The sequence below is a fragment of the Struthio camelus genome, chromosome Z (assembly GCF_040807025.1).
Source record: "Struthio camelus isolate bStrCam1 chromosome Z, bStrCam1.hap1, whole genome shotgun sequence".
Lineage (NCBI taxonomy): Eukaryota > Metazoa > Chordata > Aves > Struthioniformes > Struthionidae > Struthio > Struthio camelus.
Window position 1 is genome coordinate 87,493,489 of NC_090982.1, and position 17,834 is coordinate 87,511,322.

The following is a 17,834-nucleotide window of genomic DNA, read 5'->3' on the forward strand; positions in this document are numbered from 1 at the left end:
CATGCAAAATGTTTGGTGATGCACATGGTTGTTGTACATACCATTTGATTTCTAGATCCGACTCAGAAAATTAGGCAAAGAACAGAAATTTATTCAAGCTCTTGGACTATCTTAAAGTCTAAAACTTTCTCAAAATCTTTTCAGGTAGAATAAACCCCATGCCATGTTTCACAATGCTGCCTGTGTGGCATGTTATAGAAAGACTGTTACCAACATGTACATATCTGAACGATATAAACGTGATGCAAATCCTATGGAAGTCGGTGAGAAATTTTATATTGATCTAAGTGAATTCAGAAAAAAGCCTTCACTTCAGCGGGTGCACAACCGCGTTTTGAGGTGAACAAGTAATGGGAGTGAGAAACAGTTGTGAGCACCCACTACCAAGCAGTTGTGAGCACCCACTACCCTTGGAAATCAAGGATTTCTTTTTTTGTTGTTTTTTAGCTAAAGGAGTATATGAATTTTGAAAGTATTGGCCTGCAGCTTTTTGTATCTCACATATATTTCTACTTTCACACGCGGAAGAGTAATGCAAAAGAGTAATGTAAAAGTAAGTTACTTTCACACAGTACTTTTTGAGATGTGCAAAGGAAAAGCGCTGTGTAAGAGTTTGTTCTGATACTGAGCAAAAACACTCATAATAAGCTAGAGAAGCTGTTCTTGAGGAGTGAGTAAAATTGATAAACTTCCAGTAAGATTTTAGATAAGATTTTCGGTATTACGTAGCTACGACCAAAGCTCTAGCATTGCCATCCGTCATGTTGACCATCTCTCAGCTCCAGCCTAGGGGGCCTGGGGAGTGCCTTTTTGCCTGGTCATTTCTCTTTGACATGTCCGTCCCGAGCGGTCCTGCAAGGAGCCAATTCTCCTGCTGGCGTGGCCTTCAAAGGGTGGTGGCTGTTCACTGCGACAAGGTGTACTCCCCAGAGAAGGTGGCCCACTGAAGGAAGGACATATTGCAATGCATATGCATGAGGAGAACAAAGTTAATGTTGCTCTAGGTTATGCCACTCTGAATTTCTTAGCTTTTCTGTAATAAAAATCATGTTTTAATGTATATTTAAAGAAATATAACATATGCTTCACTCATCTGTGGAAAGCGTAAGATGTGCCTAGCTCAGCAGAAATGAGCTCAGCAGTTTTCAATTGCTGTTTCTCGATGCAGATACTTCACAAATTATATTCTTCCCGAGAGGAAATTCACCACTTCCCTTCTGTTTCAGGAAGAACGTTTTGCTCCAATTTGTATATCGGCTGGTGCAAAAATGACCTACCTGCTGAGCCCCAGGCCCATTTTCTGGAGCAAATACCGTTTTTGACTCCCCCTTGCCCTCTTTCATTCATCTGCTGAACATATGCTCTCAGAGAGGCACCTTATGCCTGGCTGCAAGGACTTGGCAAGTGGCTTCATCTGGAACAAGCACCAGAGCCACTCCATGGTTCACCGAGCAGCTGGTGCTGGAGCCGTGAGACACCTGGCAGCCGCCTTGCCCTCGGAATTTATGTGGCACCTAAACAATATATTTTTCTACAGGCCCTTAAAAGCATAAGGAAACAGTGAACATAACTAGTGCCTGTCCTCTGAGGGACATAATCAAAGGGATTCTCTACAGAGATACCAAGGAGTAGACATCGCTCAATTCTGGTTTCTCACTATTCTTCTGGTTTCACCAAGGGGGGAATATTCTTAAGTGACAGTCTTGGTTTTTATTTGCTGCAGGAAACGTGCCACCCACAGTGCTGGTAAAAGAAAGGGCAGTCAGAAGGATTTGAGGCCTCCAGATCTCTGGATACACCATGAAGAGATGGAGATGAAGAACATCGAGAAGCCGGCGGGCTCCGACACTGCAGGAAGAGAGTCCCCCATACAGAGCTGCCAGGACATCACCCCCGTCAGTCACAGCCAGTCCGAGACGCAGCTGGGCAGCAAGAGCGCCCCGCAGTCCGGTAACGCTCCCGCGCGCATGGCTGTAGCCCAGCCTGGCCGAGCTCCTTCTGCTGCCCAGGCTGCGTACTGCTGTGTAATGCACGCCTGAAATTCGTATTTCGCAGCAGTGCAGGAGGCGGAGGAGACGCCGTGGGCGTGCAGGCTGCTCCCCGGGGAGCCCTTGCCTCCTCGCGGCGGGGCGCCCGGCTCGACCGGCTGTCAGCTCGAGCAACGTCCAGCTGGGAAGCTCCGGCCATGGGAGGCTTTGGGTGACTTCCTAAATCTAAACAGAAAGAAAATCAGCTTATTTTATACTTTGTCTGTAGATATGGGCGAGTTAGAGTCCTTGTGTTCCAAATTTTTTCTCCACCACTAGAGCTACAAATTTACTTTAAAATAATTTGCTATTGCTGGATAATAACCCTTCTCCAGCTTTTGGAGTCACTAGCAGAGGGCTAAACATTGCAGGATTCAGGAGGAAATTGCCAGAATTGACAGCATAGCTATGGGCACTGGGAGAGATGGTCCTTCTCCAGCTCTTCTGCATAGAAACCATGCCTATTTTGTATGGACACCTTCCAATATGATAAAAGCAGAGCATTTCATAGAATTAAAAGCCATTGATACAAGGAAAAAGATCACCAGATCCATAAGATTTTAAACAATACCTGAAATTTTTACCTTATCATTGTTAAATATTCACTATTGCTTTAGTAGCTAAGAATACTTTTATAACAAAATCAAATATTAAGAAACCTGATAGACTTTGTGGAAAAAAAAAACACTACATAATGTTCACATCAATTTCTGGCTAGGGGAAAACCTATCATTTTTTTATTTCTGCACTGCTCTAACTTTATAAGTTCAGAAATTCAACTAGAAGTCAAATGTAAGTTACTTTGGCATGTTTGCATGCCATATTAGAAATAGAGGCATGCCGGGAGCAAGAGAGGGCAGGGAGAAGAAAGTGAGGAAAAAAAGAAATGAAAAACGGAGCCGAGGAAGAACATGAATTTCAGCAACATAACTGAGATCAGAATTTGGCCCAGGAAGACTGAGAAAAGCTATGAGAAAAGTAATCCTATAACCAAAAAATAGTGTCAGTGAAGTGGTGGTAGGCAGCATAGATCTTTTTTTCTTCTTCTCTTTTTAACCTTAATGCACACAACACATCACAGGTTTCACTTTAGCTAAAGATATTTTTTCCAGCACGATAACAGAGCGTCTTGGGAGAGGCAGGTGGTGCATTCAGACAGGGACAGAGGGCGAGGAACACAGTACACAAGTTGAAAACATAAACATATTTGTCTTGAGTTCATAATGAATGAATTGCTTGTGCACCATCCCGAGTGTCAGTTGGGCAGGTGAGTAATGAAGATGACTTTTCCAGATGGCTCTGGTGGTTATGTCTCTATTCCATAGCTCCCGTTATTGCAAGGAAAGAAAAGTTATGAAAAGAACCGTTTTCAAATTTCTGAATGCGTCTGATTTTGTTTTTCTAATGTTGTATTTGGGGCTGATGACTTGCTATTTATGAAGATGGTTGTGACAATGATTTGTATTGTTTTTAATGTAAAGGTTCTCATTATAGTAGACACTATGAAAGCATAAACAAAAGATTCCTGCTGCCCAAACAGATACTGCTGATGGTCAGGAGACCAAGACCCCAAGACCCCAAAAGATCAGTGTGAGAGCTCCATTGATTTCAATGGGCTTTCAGTCGAGTGCATGGTAGGAAGTCATCACAACATATGAGCAACTTAATGGTAAAGGCTGGGCTAGATAGTTTTTGTGTAAACACCTTGGACTGTAAACAAATGCTTTTATATTGCTTGCATTCTGTAATACCTAGATGAGTAATACTGTCCCTGGCTTTTTAGTGGCAATTAGACCTTAGAGAAGCCATTGATAGAAGACCTGATATTTCAATCCTGAAATTCGGAGCAGCATAATATGAAAAAAAAAAAATCTTTTTATGCAAATTTTTTAAGGCATATGTGTTTGCTGAGGAGCATCAGAGATGAATAGTCTGAGTGAATATTAAGTTTATAGCAGGACAGTAATAAATTGATTTCATCAACAGTTTATTAAAATAGCAAAAGTAACATTAATATAATGTTTGTGTGAGACAAGGTATGAAGCAAGAAATACAGCTTCTATTTCATTGCAAATTACTGCACTGAACATCCAGTTCCAAGCAAATTTACTTTCTGACAAATACGTTCTCTAGAATCTTTGAATACTTCAAATATCCTATGTTAATGCAGCTAAATTAGCACATCCATATTTCAGTACCTAAATAGAATGACTAATTTATGGAGCGGCTGAGCCCGTTTTGAATTGGGTTGGGCATAGGCATAGCTGCCTGTGTCGAGACTGCAGCATTAGGCGATGCTTCTCAACCCTTTAATCTGGATATGTGTGCTAGCTGTGAACCAGGCCCAAAAGGAGGCAAGATCCAGGCACGTCTTTAACTTGCCACAGTTGCTGTGGTAGGAAAAAACAAGATGCCCAGGCTGGAAGAGCCACAGTGCGCTCCAAGAGGGTCTACAGCCTGGGCAGTCAGGACGCTGGGACTTCAGGGCATGCCACAGGGCAAGCTGATTTCACAGTTTCCATGTGCCAATTTTTGGCTGCTATAATTTGTAGGTACTGAAATTTATGCACCCTACTTTGCCATTTCTGGTTTTGATATTTGGATTTTAAAATATATTTTTAACAAGGAGGTTACAAGAAAGATGAATCATTTTTATGAATTGAATGGGCTGTTTGGGGTAATTTCAGGGAGAAAGAAAAATTAAATCATGGAAAAGAAGAACATATCTTAGTTCTCTTCCAGAAAAATGAAAGCAATCACTTTATTTGGAAAATGCAGCCAGAAAAGCCTGTGCAGCCCTTTGTAGGTGATGATGTTTAACAATCAGTTTAAATAACGAAACTCCAAAAAAAAAAAAAAATCCATTGATCTTACTGCTAGTTGTAAAGTAAGAGAGACATTCATTTATAGCATTTTCAACTAAGCTGTTGTGTTATTTTTTCGGTAGGTCCTGAGACAGAGGACGCTGGAAGTAGCATGTCCACATTGGAGCGCTCACTTGCCGCCCGCAGAGCCACCCGTGCCAAGCTCATGATTCCCATGGATTCACAGCCAAACAACCCTCGTGAGTACAAGAGCATCCCCTGGCCCACGTCCGCACACCGCAGGCAGTGCCTCACCCATCCGGAGGTTTCCTGCTACCTAACAAATATGGTCTAGTTACACTTCCCAGAGTTAAATAGCATCAGTCACGTTTTCTTCTTCTTCGGAAAAAAAAAAAGGTTTGGAAGCTTTCCGAAGCGTCACAATAGATCGATGGAAGTACTATGGAGAGAATTCAGAAATAATGCTTTTACTAGATTCAGCATGGGCTAAGTATAGGAGTGAAGGGTTATATTTTTGCCAGGCAGATAGTGATGGATAAATCCCTCCGTTTCCCTCCTATAAAACTAAAAAACCTAGCAAAATGGTTCGAGCCAGCAGAGGAGAATGTTTTAGGATACACAGACATAAAAGGTGATATTACTATTTTCAGTGTTGATAATCAGCTGGACGGTATTGTGAATAACTTCTCCAGTTTCTGCTATATCTTCTTTTGTGTATAGTAGTTGGCTTTCTTGCCACCATATGCTTTTTTGTAAGGAGCTGCTCTCCTTATACAGCCAAGTAAATTAAGAGAAAGAGATATTTTTAATAGTGTTAAATTTTAGCAATGACAGCTTATCGTTGAATTAATTTCATAGATGAAATCAACCTTTTGCAAAGCAACAAGGTGCATGAGAACGACAGGAAGGCTGGAGAGCGTTCATAGGTTCTCCCATCCTGATGAACTTCGTAAAATTTATGAAGTGACCTTGTTTTGCCTCTGAACAAAGAAAAGGAATGAGTGAAAGCCCTGAAGAGTGGCTCAGGCACTGTTCGAGTTCCTGGTGCGGAGGGATGCTAAAGAGGGAAGTGAAGGCACGTCTCCACTTTGTTGTCTGAGCAGCCCTGTGATGAGCTTTTGACACTTCTCATGTCAGTTGTTTCTCAGCTTCAGGCAGGAAGTTCTGCCTTTGACCTCAGAAAATATATACAGTTAAAAATGTGTAGGAGCTGGCACAGCTATGTAAATAGTTTGAGTTAGAAATCACAGATAGCCATTTCTTTACAAAATTATATGTAAGTACCTATTTGTGGGTTTATGGAAGGGCACATCACAATGATGCATTTTAAAAAGTACATGGAACTGAATGAAGGAGAAGAGGGGGAATAACCTGCCATGCCTTTATGCAGTAAATTGCTTACTGGGAACTAGTAACTGTCCCTTTAATCTGTGTTCATTAGGGGTGCAGTTTGGGTCAGGCCGCTAACTCCTAAGTAACCAGCCCTTATGAGGATAAATGACAGGAGGCTGGGGAGAGATTAACTTCCAGTTCCTCAAGCCATGGACTGAACATATTGCCTCATTTCAGCTGCTGTTCACTTTATGGGCTGGGAGAAAGGCTGCTGGAAGAAAGCTCTTAGTAATACCAGGCGTTCCCTAGGAAATGTTCCCGTCTTGTAACCACGCTAATCTCATAATTAGGCAATCTGCCCTTTTTCAATGGGATTCCTCTTGATTTGGTGTGGTTTGAAGGAGGGCAGCAATCCAAGAAAATGGATGCACTTCAGAGTGTTGTAAGCAAAATCAGAACCAAATTAATTGTAATTACAATGGTTCGATAGCACAGTTAATTAAATGGAAGTCAGGTCAGCATTGTTCTACAGCATATAGATAAAAGCACTCTGAAAGATTTCTAATTTTTTAAATCACAATTATTCTTTTTGAGGAATTCTTTTCTATTTGTTTCTATTTCCTACAGTGTAAATCTAATCTATAGAGGCACAATATTATGATTGTTTGGAAATAATTAAAGTCAGACTTATAAAAGTCCTATTTACACATTTCAGGCTGAGTTAGGCTAAAAATGTTTCTTTTCCCAGAAAATAAAATCGAGGCTGTGTCATGTTTTAATTAATCTCTCTCAGCTTGCATGATACTGAAAGGAATTGTCAGCAAAAAGCTATTAAATAGCTTGAAGAAGCACCATCATAATTCCGATGTAAAAAAATTTATCTTTAAATATTAAATACCAAATCCAGGCAAATCTGGAAGTATTCATGAACATCCCAATATTCACTATTTGCAGTCTTTCAGGAAAAAAAATATACTCCGTAATGGGCCTTTGCCTACTGAAGTGAAAGGAGCATAAAACAGGCTTTGGCGATATTTTTGATGGTTCTAATCCAAGCATGATTGTAATTTTGGAAGCTACTTCAAATTCTGCCGCTAAGCCTGATGAAGGCAATTAAAGGACATTCCAAAGGGACTTGAGATAGCATTAAGATTGCAGAATCAATGCCTTTCTCTCCTGCCACGGCACAATGAGAAGAAGGGAACCCACACAAGGCAGAAATTGTAAAATAGCTTGAGAATCTTTTAATTTTGTAGCCAATACAGAGGTCAAGTCTCATGGTCATGCTATGCTGAAGCAAGTGAGGAGAAGGTACCAAGGCTGCTGGGTGGAGAGGAGAAGACTTCAAGGATGAAGAGTGCTTTAGGCTTCTCTCCATCGCCAGTCCCTTCCTTCCATACCATGTAATGAAGCCCTGCCCGACACTGTGTCGTTCTGAGCGTCAGCTGCCTTCTGTGGCATTCTGAAATGAAGACGTATATCTCTAACCCCAAATCCATGTTTGCTTAGAGGTGACTGAAAAATGGAGACACCAAATCAATGAGAACTTATGGGACAAGCAAATAATGGGAAATTTTCAATGCTGAAAACTCCATTTTCAATGTTGTTGGTAGAGCGTGCGATACTACAACTTTCTCAGCCACAGCAGAGCGTGTTTGTTGGAATATTCTGAATCAGTCAGAACTTCATAATAAACTAGTTAATGTGAAAAGTAACTGAGAAAGTCTTTGCAGGGTATCACATTCAAATATTTTACCTATAGTTTTCCTGGTTTTCTGTTGGTAATGTTTACTTCTTATGGAAGAAGAAAAAAAAATGTTCACAGAATAAATCAGCTTGGAAAGAGAGAGAGTTTTCCTATGTTTCTGGGAGGTTTTTTTTCTGTAGTTCCCCCTCCCTCAAATTGCAGAAAATCATGGTTCTTTTTTAGGAGAAATATGATCATGTTGACTCAGTTGCTTTGGCTGCTTCTGGGGTGCTTGAATACAATTTAAAATTTTCTACTTTGTCATTTCTGTAAGCTGTTCTTGGGTGCTGCATTTTTACAGGCTGTAGTACATTTTAGATGTAGAACAGTGTTTAGGGAGCTCCATGATTTGGTTAGGGAATTTCTGTTTTAGTGTCGTAGTATATCAATAGTAAGTATAAATTCAATTGCTGACAGACTGTGACAGAACAGATCTGCTGTCATATTTGCTCAAAATTGCGAAGACTTATTGAAAATGTTTGATGTTAACCTTTCCCCAGCTTCTCTGCAATAGAGTGCTGCAGTGAATAATAATCCTGACTTATTTTAAAGAAGAAAGTGCTGGATGTCTACACCCTAAAAAGAAATGAAGGAGTGGACTTGAAAAAACAAGTTTTTTAATAGGATTCAATAAAGAATGATCGTTTTTACTCTAGTAATAATAATGTTATAGATTTTGTCAATAAAAATATCTTGTGCAGTCAAAATGAAATGTCTGAAGAGTAAGAAGTCTCTTCTCAGGATGTGTGCATTTAAACCTAGACAACTTTGAAGTTCGTATCACTCCGGTTATCATTTCTTTGTGAGTTTTGTACATATTACACTTGTCTGCGACATCTGGAAATACAGCATTGTCTCCCTGAAAGCCGTGTTCTTAAAAAAACGTCGTAAAGCCTTGGCACCGTTGCAGCTTCTTGAGTGACCTTGGGCAGAATGCCCAGTTTGCCAGTCTGTGTAATGGATGTAGTAAGAGCTAGAAGTAATTGTAATGACTATTTTAAAGTTTAAAGCATTGTTTGTAATTCATGTGTGAAAGGTGCTATATAAGCCAAAACTTATCATCAGTGAGCCAAAAGAAAATCTCTTCGTGTTGTTTATCTAGGCAAAACTTTACTGAGAGTTTTTCCTGAAAGCTACACAGAAATTCATGGTTTGTATAGTACTATTATCATCAATTCTTCATGCCTTGACTATTGAAAATAAAGGATAATTCACAGGAAAGCCTGAATTTGGCAAGTTGTGATCTGGTTTCCAAATCAAAGGCTTTTGTGTTAATTCAGCTCAACTTCAACTTCAAACTTTCAGCTGCTGGTTTGCTGGCACATCTCATTCCTGTTGCTGTCAGGCCTGGATGGGCGAGAACGATGCCCAGCCAGTCTCAGCTGATGCCTAAGTGTCTAAGAGCCTGGTGCTGCTGGAGATACCCAAGGCATCAGAGACATTTGTGTGAGGCCGACAGACAGGACAGGAGAGTCACAGCAGCCCCACGCTCTTCCAGAGCAGCGAATGAAGGCTGCAGGGTGTCCTGAGGCATCTGAAACGGCACCAGAGGCCTGGGCTTAGGCAATGCAATCAAGCCCTTAAATTCTTGCCTAATCCATTCCTTGCCATATATTTGTCAAGAAGGGAGGTAAAGAACCCCTCAAAAATATGGATGTCTAACTTGAATGTAAACAAAGGAGCTATTTAATTTTACAGGTAATTATATTTGCACCTGCAATTATCCTGTATATACATCAGGGGTGCGTAGAGAGGTGGTTTCTGCAGGTTTGGGTAGAGTGAGTAGAGAAATGCATTTTTTACTGCGTATATGGATACTTCATTTTGTTTGGTTATGTCTGGTTCACTGTTGCTTGACTCTCCCAGCACTTTTTAAAATTTTCCAAAGGCGCTCGCTTAATCTTATCTCTCTGCCTTTTCTTTTAGCTGTGGTCAGTGCCATTCCAGTGCCAACACTAGAAAGTGCCCAGTACCCCGGGATCCTGCCATCTCCCACCTGTGGATACCCACACCCTCAGTTCACTCTTCGGCCTGTGCCATTCCCAACGCTCTCTGTCGACAGGACCTTTGGAACAGGAAGAAGTCAGTGCAGTGCTGTTCTGTTTTGTTGTTGTTGTTGTTGTTGTCGTTGTTGTTATGAAAATGCTTGGAAATAGCAAACCTGGTGGGTGCTATCCAGCTTGCTTTCTGTCAGCAGGATGTATAATCTCTAACCAATGCAATTCATGCTACCCTGTTTTTTGAGTGCATAATAGGAACCAGGCTAAGAAGTAGTTGAGCAATTCAGTATGGGCTGCCTCTTTTCCAGTGGTGGCTCCAGGAGCAACTTCCATTATATACTGAACAACACCTTGTCTTAAAAGTTAAAAGTTATTGCATCTTATCAACGTGCCTGCTGTGTAATTCCCAAGCAATTTAAAAGAGGAACATAGAAATGACCGCGTGGTTGAGGAGACTGGTGCCTCCCAATGGCAGGCTACATATAGTTCAGAAGCATCCACAACAGTTTGGTAGCACATAACCGGAGTTTACTGAGACCCAGAAGAGTCTGACTGAAATAGTCAAGTCAACCTGCGTAATCTATTTAGCTCCATTGTAACCCCAGTCTGTGCCATGACACTCAGGTAAGGAGAGCCTGTGCCCTGGGGAATGCTTCCTCTTCCCATTGCCTCCCCTTCTCCTCACAGCTGAGCACATCCTAGAACCTGCATCAAATAGTGATCTAATTTGATCCTTTTCTGCAGGTCTTTGAGTCATATCACTGTACTTTAATTTCCTTTGCTTTATCCACAAGGACATTCCCAGAAAAACAGAGACACCAAGAGATCTTTATCTCAAGGCAGAATCATCACTCATTAAAATCATCCATGATAGCACTTAACACACAGTGTCTTCCTAGCTGCCCTCACTGCTAGAAGCATTTTCCTAATATTTAACTTGTTAGAGTTTAAGCCAGTTGTTCCTTGTTTGGATTATAGTCGACATGGAACATTTTATTTTCTTCTTTCTTATGGCTTCTTTTTGTACATTTGAATCCTGTTATCTGGTCTCGTATCAGTTGTCTCATCTCTAGAGTGAGTTCTGTATTCATATTTGCTCCTGTACAATAATAGATTTGGGTTTTGTGTGTTCCCATATCTATTCTTCATCTTGCCACGATCCAGGGAAATGGTGTGCACACAGCACACGCTCTCCAGCCTCACCTTCATAAGTTACTTCTAAGCGTCTTCTGCACCGACAGCCATCTGTTCTTTGTTCTAGCCTAATGAGCATGCCCTGGCATATTAATTATAGTTGGAGGGCTCATATTTTCTTATAATTCTCCCTTAACTCTACTGCATATCAAGTCTGAATTATTGACAGATTAATGTCAATCTGTTACACATATATTTTCACATCACAGAGAGTCTGTGCTGCTGGTCCACAGGGAATTACTTTCGAAATGTCTGATTTTTCCTCCTATTTGATTGTTGCTTTCAGTCAGTTCAGACAGGTCCTTGGGGGGCCGATGATTGAAATTCTAGCAGAGGGATCATAGGTAAAAGGTGGGTTCAGGTGTTCTGTTCATCAGCCCAGTGTCATTTCCCCTCGTGTCGATGTACTGACAGAGTTCCTTTTACAACTAGATGGCAATTTCCTCTGGAGGGCCAGGCTGGTATAGTCAGTTTTTGATTTGCTGCTTAAATTAATATCAAATTCACCACAAATGCAATGCACAAAAACAAAGCAGATTCAGTTTCTTGGTTGACATACACTAGGTGTTGAATAAAAAATTCACTATCCTGCGCCTAATCATGGAGATGGGAAAAAAATTGAAGACTGAGTTGTTTAGTCTTTTTCTGAAACAACTTTGAAAAAAACACTATAAGTTTGATGCGCGTCTAATACACGCTTCACCAGTACTCACTGCAGAAGTATAGATAGTGAAGAGTCTCACATGTCACAGGGTGATGAGGTATAAACACACAGTAGCATACAAATGGAGCCTCTTCAGGTAGGGCACGGTTCGAAAGGGCAAAACATATCCCCTCATCCCCCCCCCGGTAGAGGATCTTCAGATATTTACCTCACCTTGATGTATATCCACGCAGCTGTCATCATCTTTGCCTGCTTGGAAAGGAACCTCAGCTCCTTCAGTCTTCATGTCTTCCTATCTCTTCTCTGCCTCTCAACTTTTACCCCATCAAGTACCTCCACACACAGATCTGCCTTCAATGCCAGATTTTTCCTCAGAATGGAAGATATAGCACCTCTTGGTCAGCTGGTCAGCATCTGAACCTTCTTTTAGGACACATAATTTAGGCCATGCCAGAGACATGGACTGGAAGTGAGTAGTGCTATGCTGAGATCCTGGCTCTTCCTGATGTAAGTTCTATATAGAAATGTATGCGTTTGCCTAATTCTTTCAAGTGCAGAATGCCTGAGAGTTGAACAGAAGATTATTAAAACACAAAAGTTTTCTGGCAGGAGGTTAAATACCAAACAATTCTAATTATTCAGCAGTCCTGAAGGACCTTGAATAAGCTCAGGTAGTGAAGGTTTCGGATAATTTAGGCAATTCCTCATTAAATAATTCAATAGCAGTGGACATAGTCTTGTTTCAGGTAATTTCTGGACAATCAAGGTATTTCAAAAATTATCTAACCCCATTACAACATGAAATGAGAATCTGTTATAGTTGCAGTTACACTCTCTGGTTTAGGCTAATGATTTCCAAAGCTCCTAGGTCATACTGAATATGCTGTTCAAGTGAAATATTATCTTCCTTCACTGTGCCTTCCATTTTCAATACCACCGCAATCAAGCTAAAGTACAAGTGAGTGGAGATGGTGTTTGTTTTCTAGTGACAATTGACAGTGTCAGAACCAGCCAACAGCTCACTAGCTTCATATAATGGCAGAATTCATTAGTTGTCAGTCTGCAGAGAGATGAAGGCATGTAAAAATACATTTCTAACGTGATGCCTAAAGCTTTTCTCAGCACCAGTGCTGCTGCTGCTTGGTGCCAGCACTGGCAACGTCAGGCTATCTGAAAGAACAGTCATTCACAAATGCTTCCTATCAGCTCCCTAGATTAAGAAGCAGCTGCTTCATGTCTAGATCACCTCTCAGTGTCTCATGGATGACTTCATTGCAGCAGCAAACGGTGATAGATCAACAAAATGACTCCAACATTTTGAATTCTCTCACACATATCTCTTTTTTTGCAGGGGATGGGCTGTTTTCTTAATACGATCGTGTGGGTTTTCTTGAGAGCAACTAGCAGTTAAAGAGGCTATAGAGAAGATGTGTGAAGCTTTTTTGTATGCACTTGATGCTTGACCAATTGCAACTGTGTCAGAAAAAAAAAGAATACCATGCAATAATTCCTCCGAGACAGAGTCTACCTGCAGTACTACATGACTGAGCACTCTATTGATCAAGATGGAGCAGTCTGTGAATAAATCATACGCGATGCCATTAGGAAGGGTGATGCTTTGCATTCTGCCATGTAGACCATGCTTGAACACCTTTTTCTAATCTGCAAGCCATTTCTCATTGACCTCAGAGAGTCAAGTGCTGCAACGTATCTTTAGGCCAAATTTTCTACTGAAGAGGAAACTAAAGGAAATGAAAGGGAAAGTCAGGCCCTTGAACCACCCTTGAATAATAAGCCGACTTGTCAGTTGACTAATGCTGCTGGCACTGCCAGCCGTGAAATACAATTGCTAAATATCAATGTTTCCATCTTTCTAGACAGAAAAAATGTCTGAGCCATAATAGAGTGAGTGCTCTCTGTTCAGCATTCCTTAGCCTCCTCCTCCAGAGTCCTCCCCAGCTCCGTGGCACCCGCTGCGTACAGTTTTAGCAAGACAAGTAGAAGATGGTGATGTGCCAGGGGCTACAGTTCTTTACAAAGGGAAGAGAATACCTTTTTTCTCCTCTGCCAGAACTGTGGAGATGCTGAAGGCCTTGTGGTCTCGGGTGGAAGAGGAAGAGAGCTGGAGGAAAAAGAGCTCCCACCTGGGAGATACTGAGGGGGCACTACTGGTCATGGAGAGGCCTCAAAACAACTAGCAAGAGCTCTGGTGGTGCCCTTAGCAGTAGGCCTCTCCTTCTCCATCCCCATACAGACACACTAGTCAGTATTAACAGAATATATTCTGGTCACGTCGTGATAACATTTTTACAGCAGGCAGACTACTTTTCCTTAGGCTAACCCTGAAGACCGTATGGAAACTACAGCTGGTCTAACAGTGCAATTTTCAGAGCATTTCCCTAATATGCCACAATTTATACTGGAAGCGTGGAGGTGTCCAGAAAATTTATTTTAAGAAATGATGATGTATTTTTTTCCAGTATTGGAAAGAAAGCTTGCAAAATGTATAAACTACAACAATAAAACAACAATTATATTAATAGCGTGAGGGCACAATGGAAAAATATTAAGGAGTGGAGATAGCTTTACCTTCCTTAATTCATTAAAGTGAGATGTCTTAACTGTTCGTTACAAGAAAATATTTCCTGAGCACATTTCTTCTTGGAGCTAGCTTTCTCACAGTGAACAGGCAGTTCGGCAGCGAGATAATCTGTCCAACTTGCAAACTTAAATTACCTCTGGCGTATTCTGGACGTAGTGGGAATTGTAATTTTTATTCAATAGTGCAATTCGGTTCATTAGCGAGGAAGGAGGACGCTGTAAGAATACTGGCCATTACCACATTTTACATTTCAGGTACCTGTCTGTGTGGTTTCAGCAAATGTTTCCATACCTAATACGAGTGGAATGAGTGCTATGCTTGGGTTGTGACTCCAGTCCTGTTTTCTTTGTGTTTTCCTCTAACAACTAATGATCAGCAAAGCACTTTATTTTTTTTCTGTGCATAATGCTTGGGATTTAACTATGCTTGATTTAAAAACGGTTCCATTATGTTCTCAGGAGCTGGATTCAGTTTTATATTAATATATTTTAAAAGTTATTCCTCAAAAGTGTTCTTTGGGATGTACCTGAACTTGTAAGAGAGCAGTACCCTGAATCAATGTATTTTCTAAAAAATTATTGCTATTTGTGTTACAGTAACATCTAGAGATCCCAACAGGAATGAGGGCCCTAGTTTGTCAGCATTATACAGGCATATAATCTTGGTCACATGATATTTACAATCTGTGTAATTCAAGGGTACACAGAAAGTCATTAGCAGGTATGGAATAAAGTTCAGTTAGAATAGAAGATAGATGTGTTCATAAACCTGAAGTCATTAAACTGGTTAAACGCATTGTACCAACCAACATGTATGCAAAAGCAAAGGGAAGACCAAAAAATTTTATATCGGATGTCTGCTTTTCTGCTTGGTGACCAGAGAGTTCATTGCTGCTTGAGTTGAGAGCAAGCTTATTCTCAGCATTCCTAAATTAGACATAAAAATGAATGCAAATAGAGCTTTATCCAGAGTTTCTCCACTGCAGTGAAAGACTCTTACTGGTTTTACTGGGCTTTAGAACAGGTCTTCATGTATAGCATATTCTTTTCCTTACTTTGGCAATATATTTTACTAAATTCAAGAGCAAAAGGTCACAAGAGGACTGTATCACAGCATTATCTGCTTCATCTTAAAGGCCAGCTGGAAGTCTAGTTTCCATTAAAAGAATAATTAATAAGTGGATCAGTACAAATAATCAGAATTCTCTGACACTTCTGTTGAGGTGTATGAAGGCAACTGCTGAGCTGTTAAGGAGGAAATTGATGTAGGTGATGTAGGTAGCATTAGCAATGTGCTCATCTTCATCCATCCTTCAAACAAACAATCCATCCTCTCTTCCTGCCGGGACCCAAGGGAACTGCAAATTGATGGCTCTCATTATGCTCGCAAGCACGCACATCTTTTTTTTTTTCAAAAAAAAGTCTTCTCAAGAGTGAAGCACCTTCATTAGACCACTTGCCTTCAATTTTTAAAACCCAACTCTAACTTCTGTTTTTAATAGAATCACCTCACCTTTGTCTTCAATAATAGCTGGAGGATAGCATGAAATTTTTTATGCAATAACAGTTATGTAGGTCTCCAGATTTTACAACTAAATCTATAAGATAAAACATCCATACAATAAACCAGTAATTTTACTGTAAGGCCTACTTAATGTGGAGACCATTATGGTGATGCTGGCTTCTAAAGCTTTGTTATGTGAGCGCACAGCTGCAGAAAATACCAAGAAGGGTGTTTTGTAGAGAGTAGCAAAAAGTGGTCTCACCTATTTAAGGGGAACGTTAGACCTAAGAGTACAGTCAGAAAAGAAAACAGAGAGGGCTGTGCTGGGCAAGGAGGGAAATGGAAAAGCAGAGACAGAGTAACGGCATGACTATGCAAAAAGCCTTGAAGGTGAAAACAAGGAAAATGAACCACAGTCTAGCAAACTTTTACAAACCATAAATGATTTTGACCTTGGTCAGATCTTGTAGTTAGCTTCCTGTGTGTGGAGTTCAATATTGCCGGGGATGTCTGCTATATTGCCATAGAAACAAGTAATGGGGTTGTGGAAATGAGGAAATATCCTCATTTCCATTTTTCAAAATTGTTTTGCCACTTAGTAGGTTGTAATTATTTATATACTTTGACATTAATTATTATAAAATGCCTTGAGATTTGACTCGGCAGTATAATTGCATGTTATTTGTACAATGAGTTCTGGTTGTTGCAGCAAGCTTTGAAAGAAACCAGCTCCTCCAGAGCATTTTGGGTCTCAATGTAATAACTAATGCTGATATCTATGTGTCAAGAAGGTTGTTTCCTTCAGTAAAAGGATGAGCTTTTCTTAGATTTCTGGTTTCCTGACACAAGTTGCATGATTAACTCTTGTGTTGTGAGCCATCGTGGCTGGCAGAGATACTGTAGAGACATTGGACAAATCCAACAAGCTCAAAATAAAGGAGTTCCTGTTGTTATCAGGCTCTTCATTGACTAGCTTACTTCTTGCCACTGCTACGCTTTCAATAAGGTCAGGAGTCCTGGGCACTCTTCCCACGAGGAAAACTTTCTCCAGTGCTGCTCTTCAAGGCAGGGGCCAGGAGCTAGGAAATGAGCTGAGAAAGGCTACAAACCTGCGTTCTTGGGAAGCCTCAAATGGGTTCCTGATGCAGGATTTGGAAGAGGAAATAGGAGATGATGTTTTTGATCCAGTGCCCATATTCTCATCCTGGAGTAGGAACAAAGTAGTACTACAAGCAGCAGCAACCTCTTTGCTATGGCATGGGGAAGTGAGTTTCTTGCTGTCATCCGTGGGGCACCACAGCAGACTTCCGCTCACCAGTCCTCCCCATAATTACCTCCAACTAGTCAGGCTTATCAGGATAGGCATGGTGGTTAGGAAGGAATTTTTTGAGACTTTTGCTTATTCCAATTACAGTTTTCCTTTCAAGATCAAAATAATCTGTTGTCTTTGGAATTCATTTTTCTGTCTTGTTTTGGTTCTTAAAGTTTGAACAGTGTGGCACAGTATTATTTCCTAGTATGAACAGCAGGAGGGACTTTCTCTCCATGAACAAGAGTCAGTGTTAACTAAAGAGCAGTGCTGTGGAAGAGAAATGGCAATGTTACCCCAAACGTGCTGGGTCCTGACATGCTGTGCCAGCTCTGTGGAGAGTGCCGGGGCTCCGTAAGCTGGTTCATGCTGCAGAGAGCTTTCTGTTTCTACAACAGAGCCATGCCTCTTTCGGGAAACTACTTCAGTGAAGCTAAAGTTACAGCTCACACTCCACATCTGAGCGTGGGTACTGCTGCTTGCAGTTGCTTGTGTCCCTCCTCCTCTGCAACGTGTTCTTCATTCTGCGCTCCCCGTGGTGGAAGTCACTCTAGCTAATACTACAGGATTAGAAGATTTGTCATCTGATAGGTGTTGGGACACTGCAGTTCAATTCCAAAGTACCAGTCCG

The 17,834-nt window shown here is 40.9% G+C and overlaps 1 protein-coding gene across 1 annotated transcript in view; it reads left to right on the forward strand.

The window, feature by feature from the left end:
• Positions 1–17,834, forward strand: part of LOC138064734 (netrin receptor DCC) — a 608,179-nt gene that overhangs the window by 571,617 nt on the left and 18,728 nt on the right. Inside the window, exons 24-26 of the mRNA XM_068928548.1 lie at positions 1,724–1,950; positions 4,975–5,091; positions 9,858–10,013. Coding sequence (XP_068784649.1) covers positions 1,724–1,950; positions 4,975–5,091; positions 9,858–10,013 — 500 coding nt within the window. The remainder of the gene's footprint in view (positions 1–1,723; positions 1,951–4,974; positions 5,092–9,857; positions 10,014–17,834) is intronic.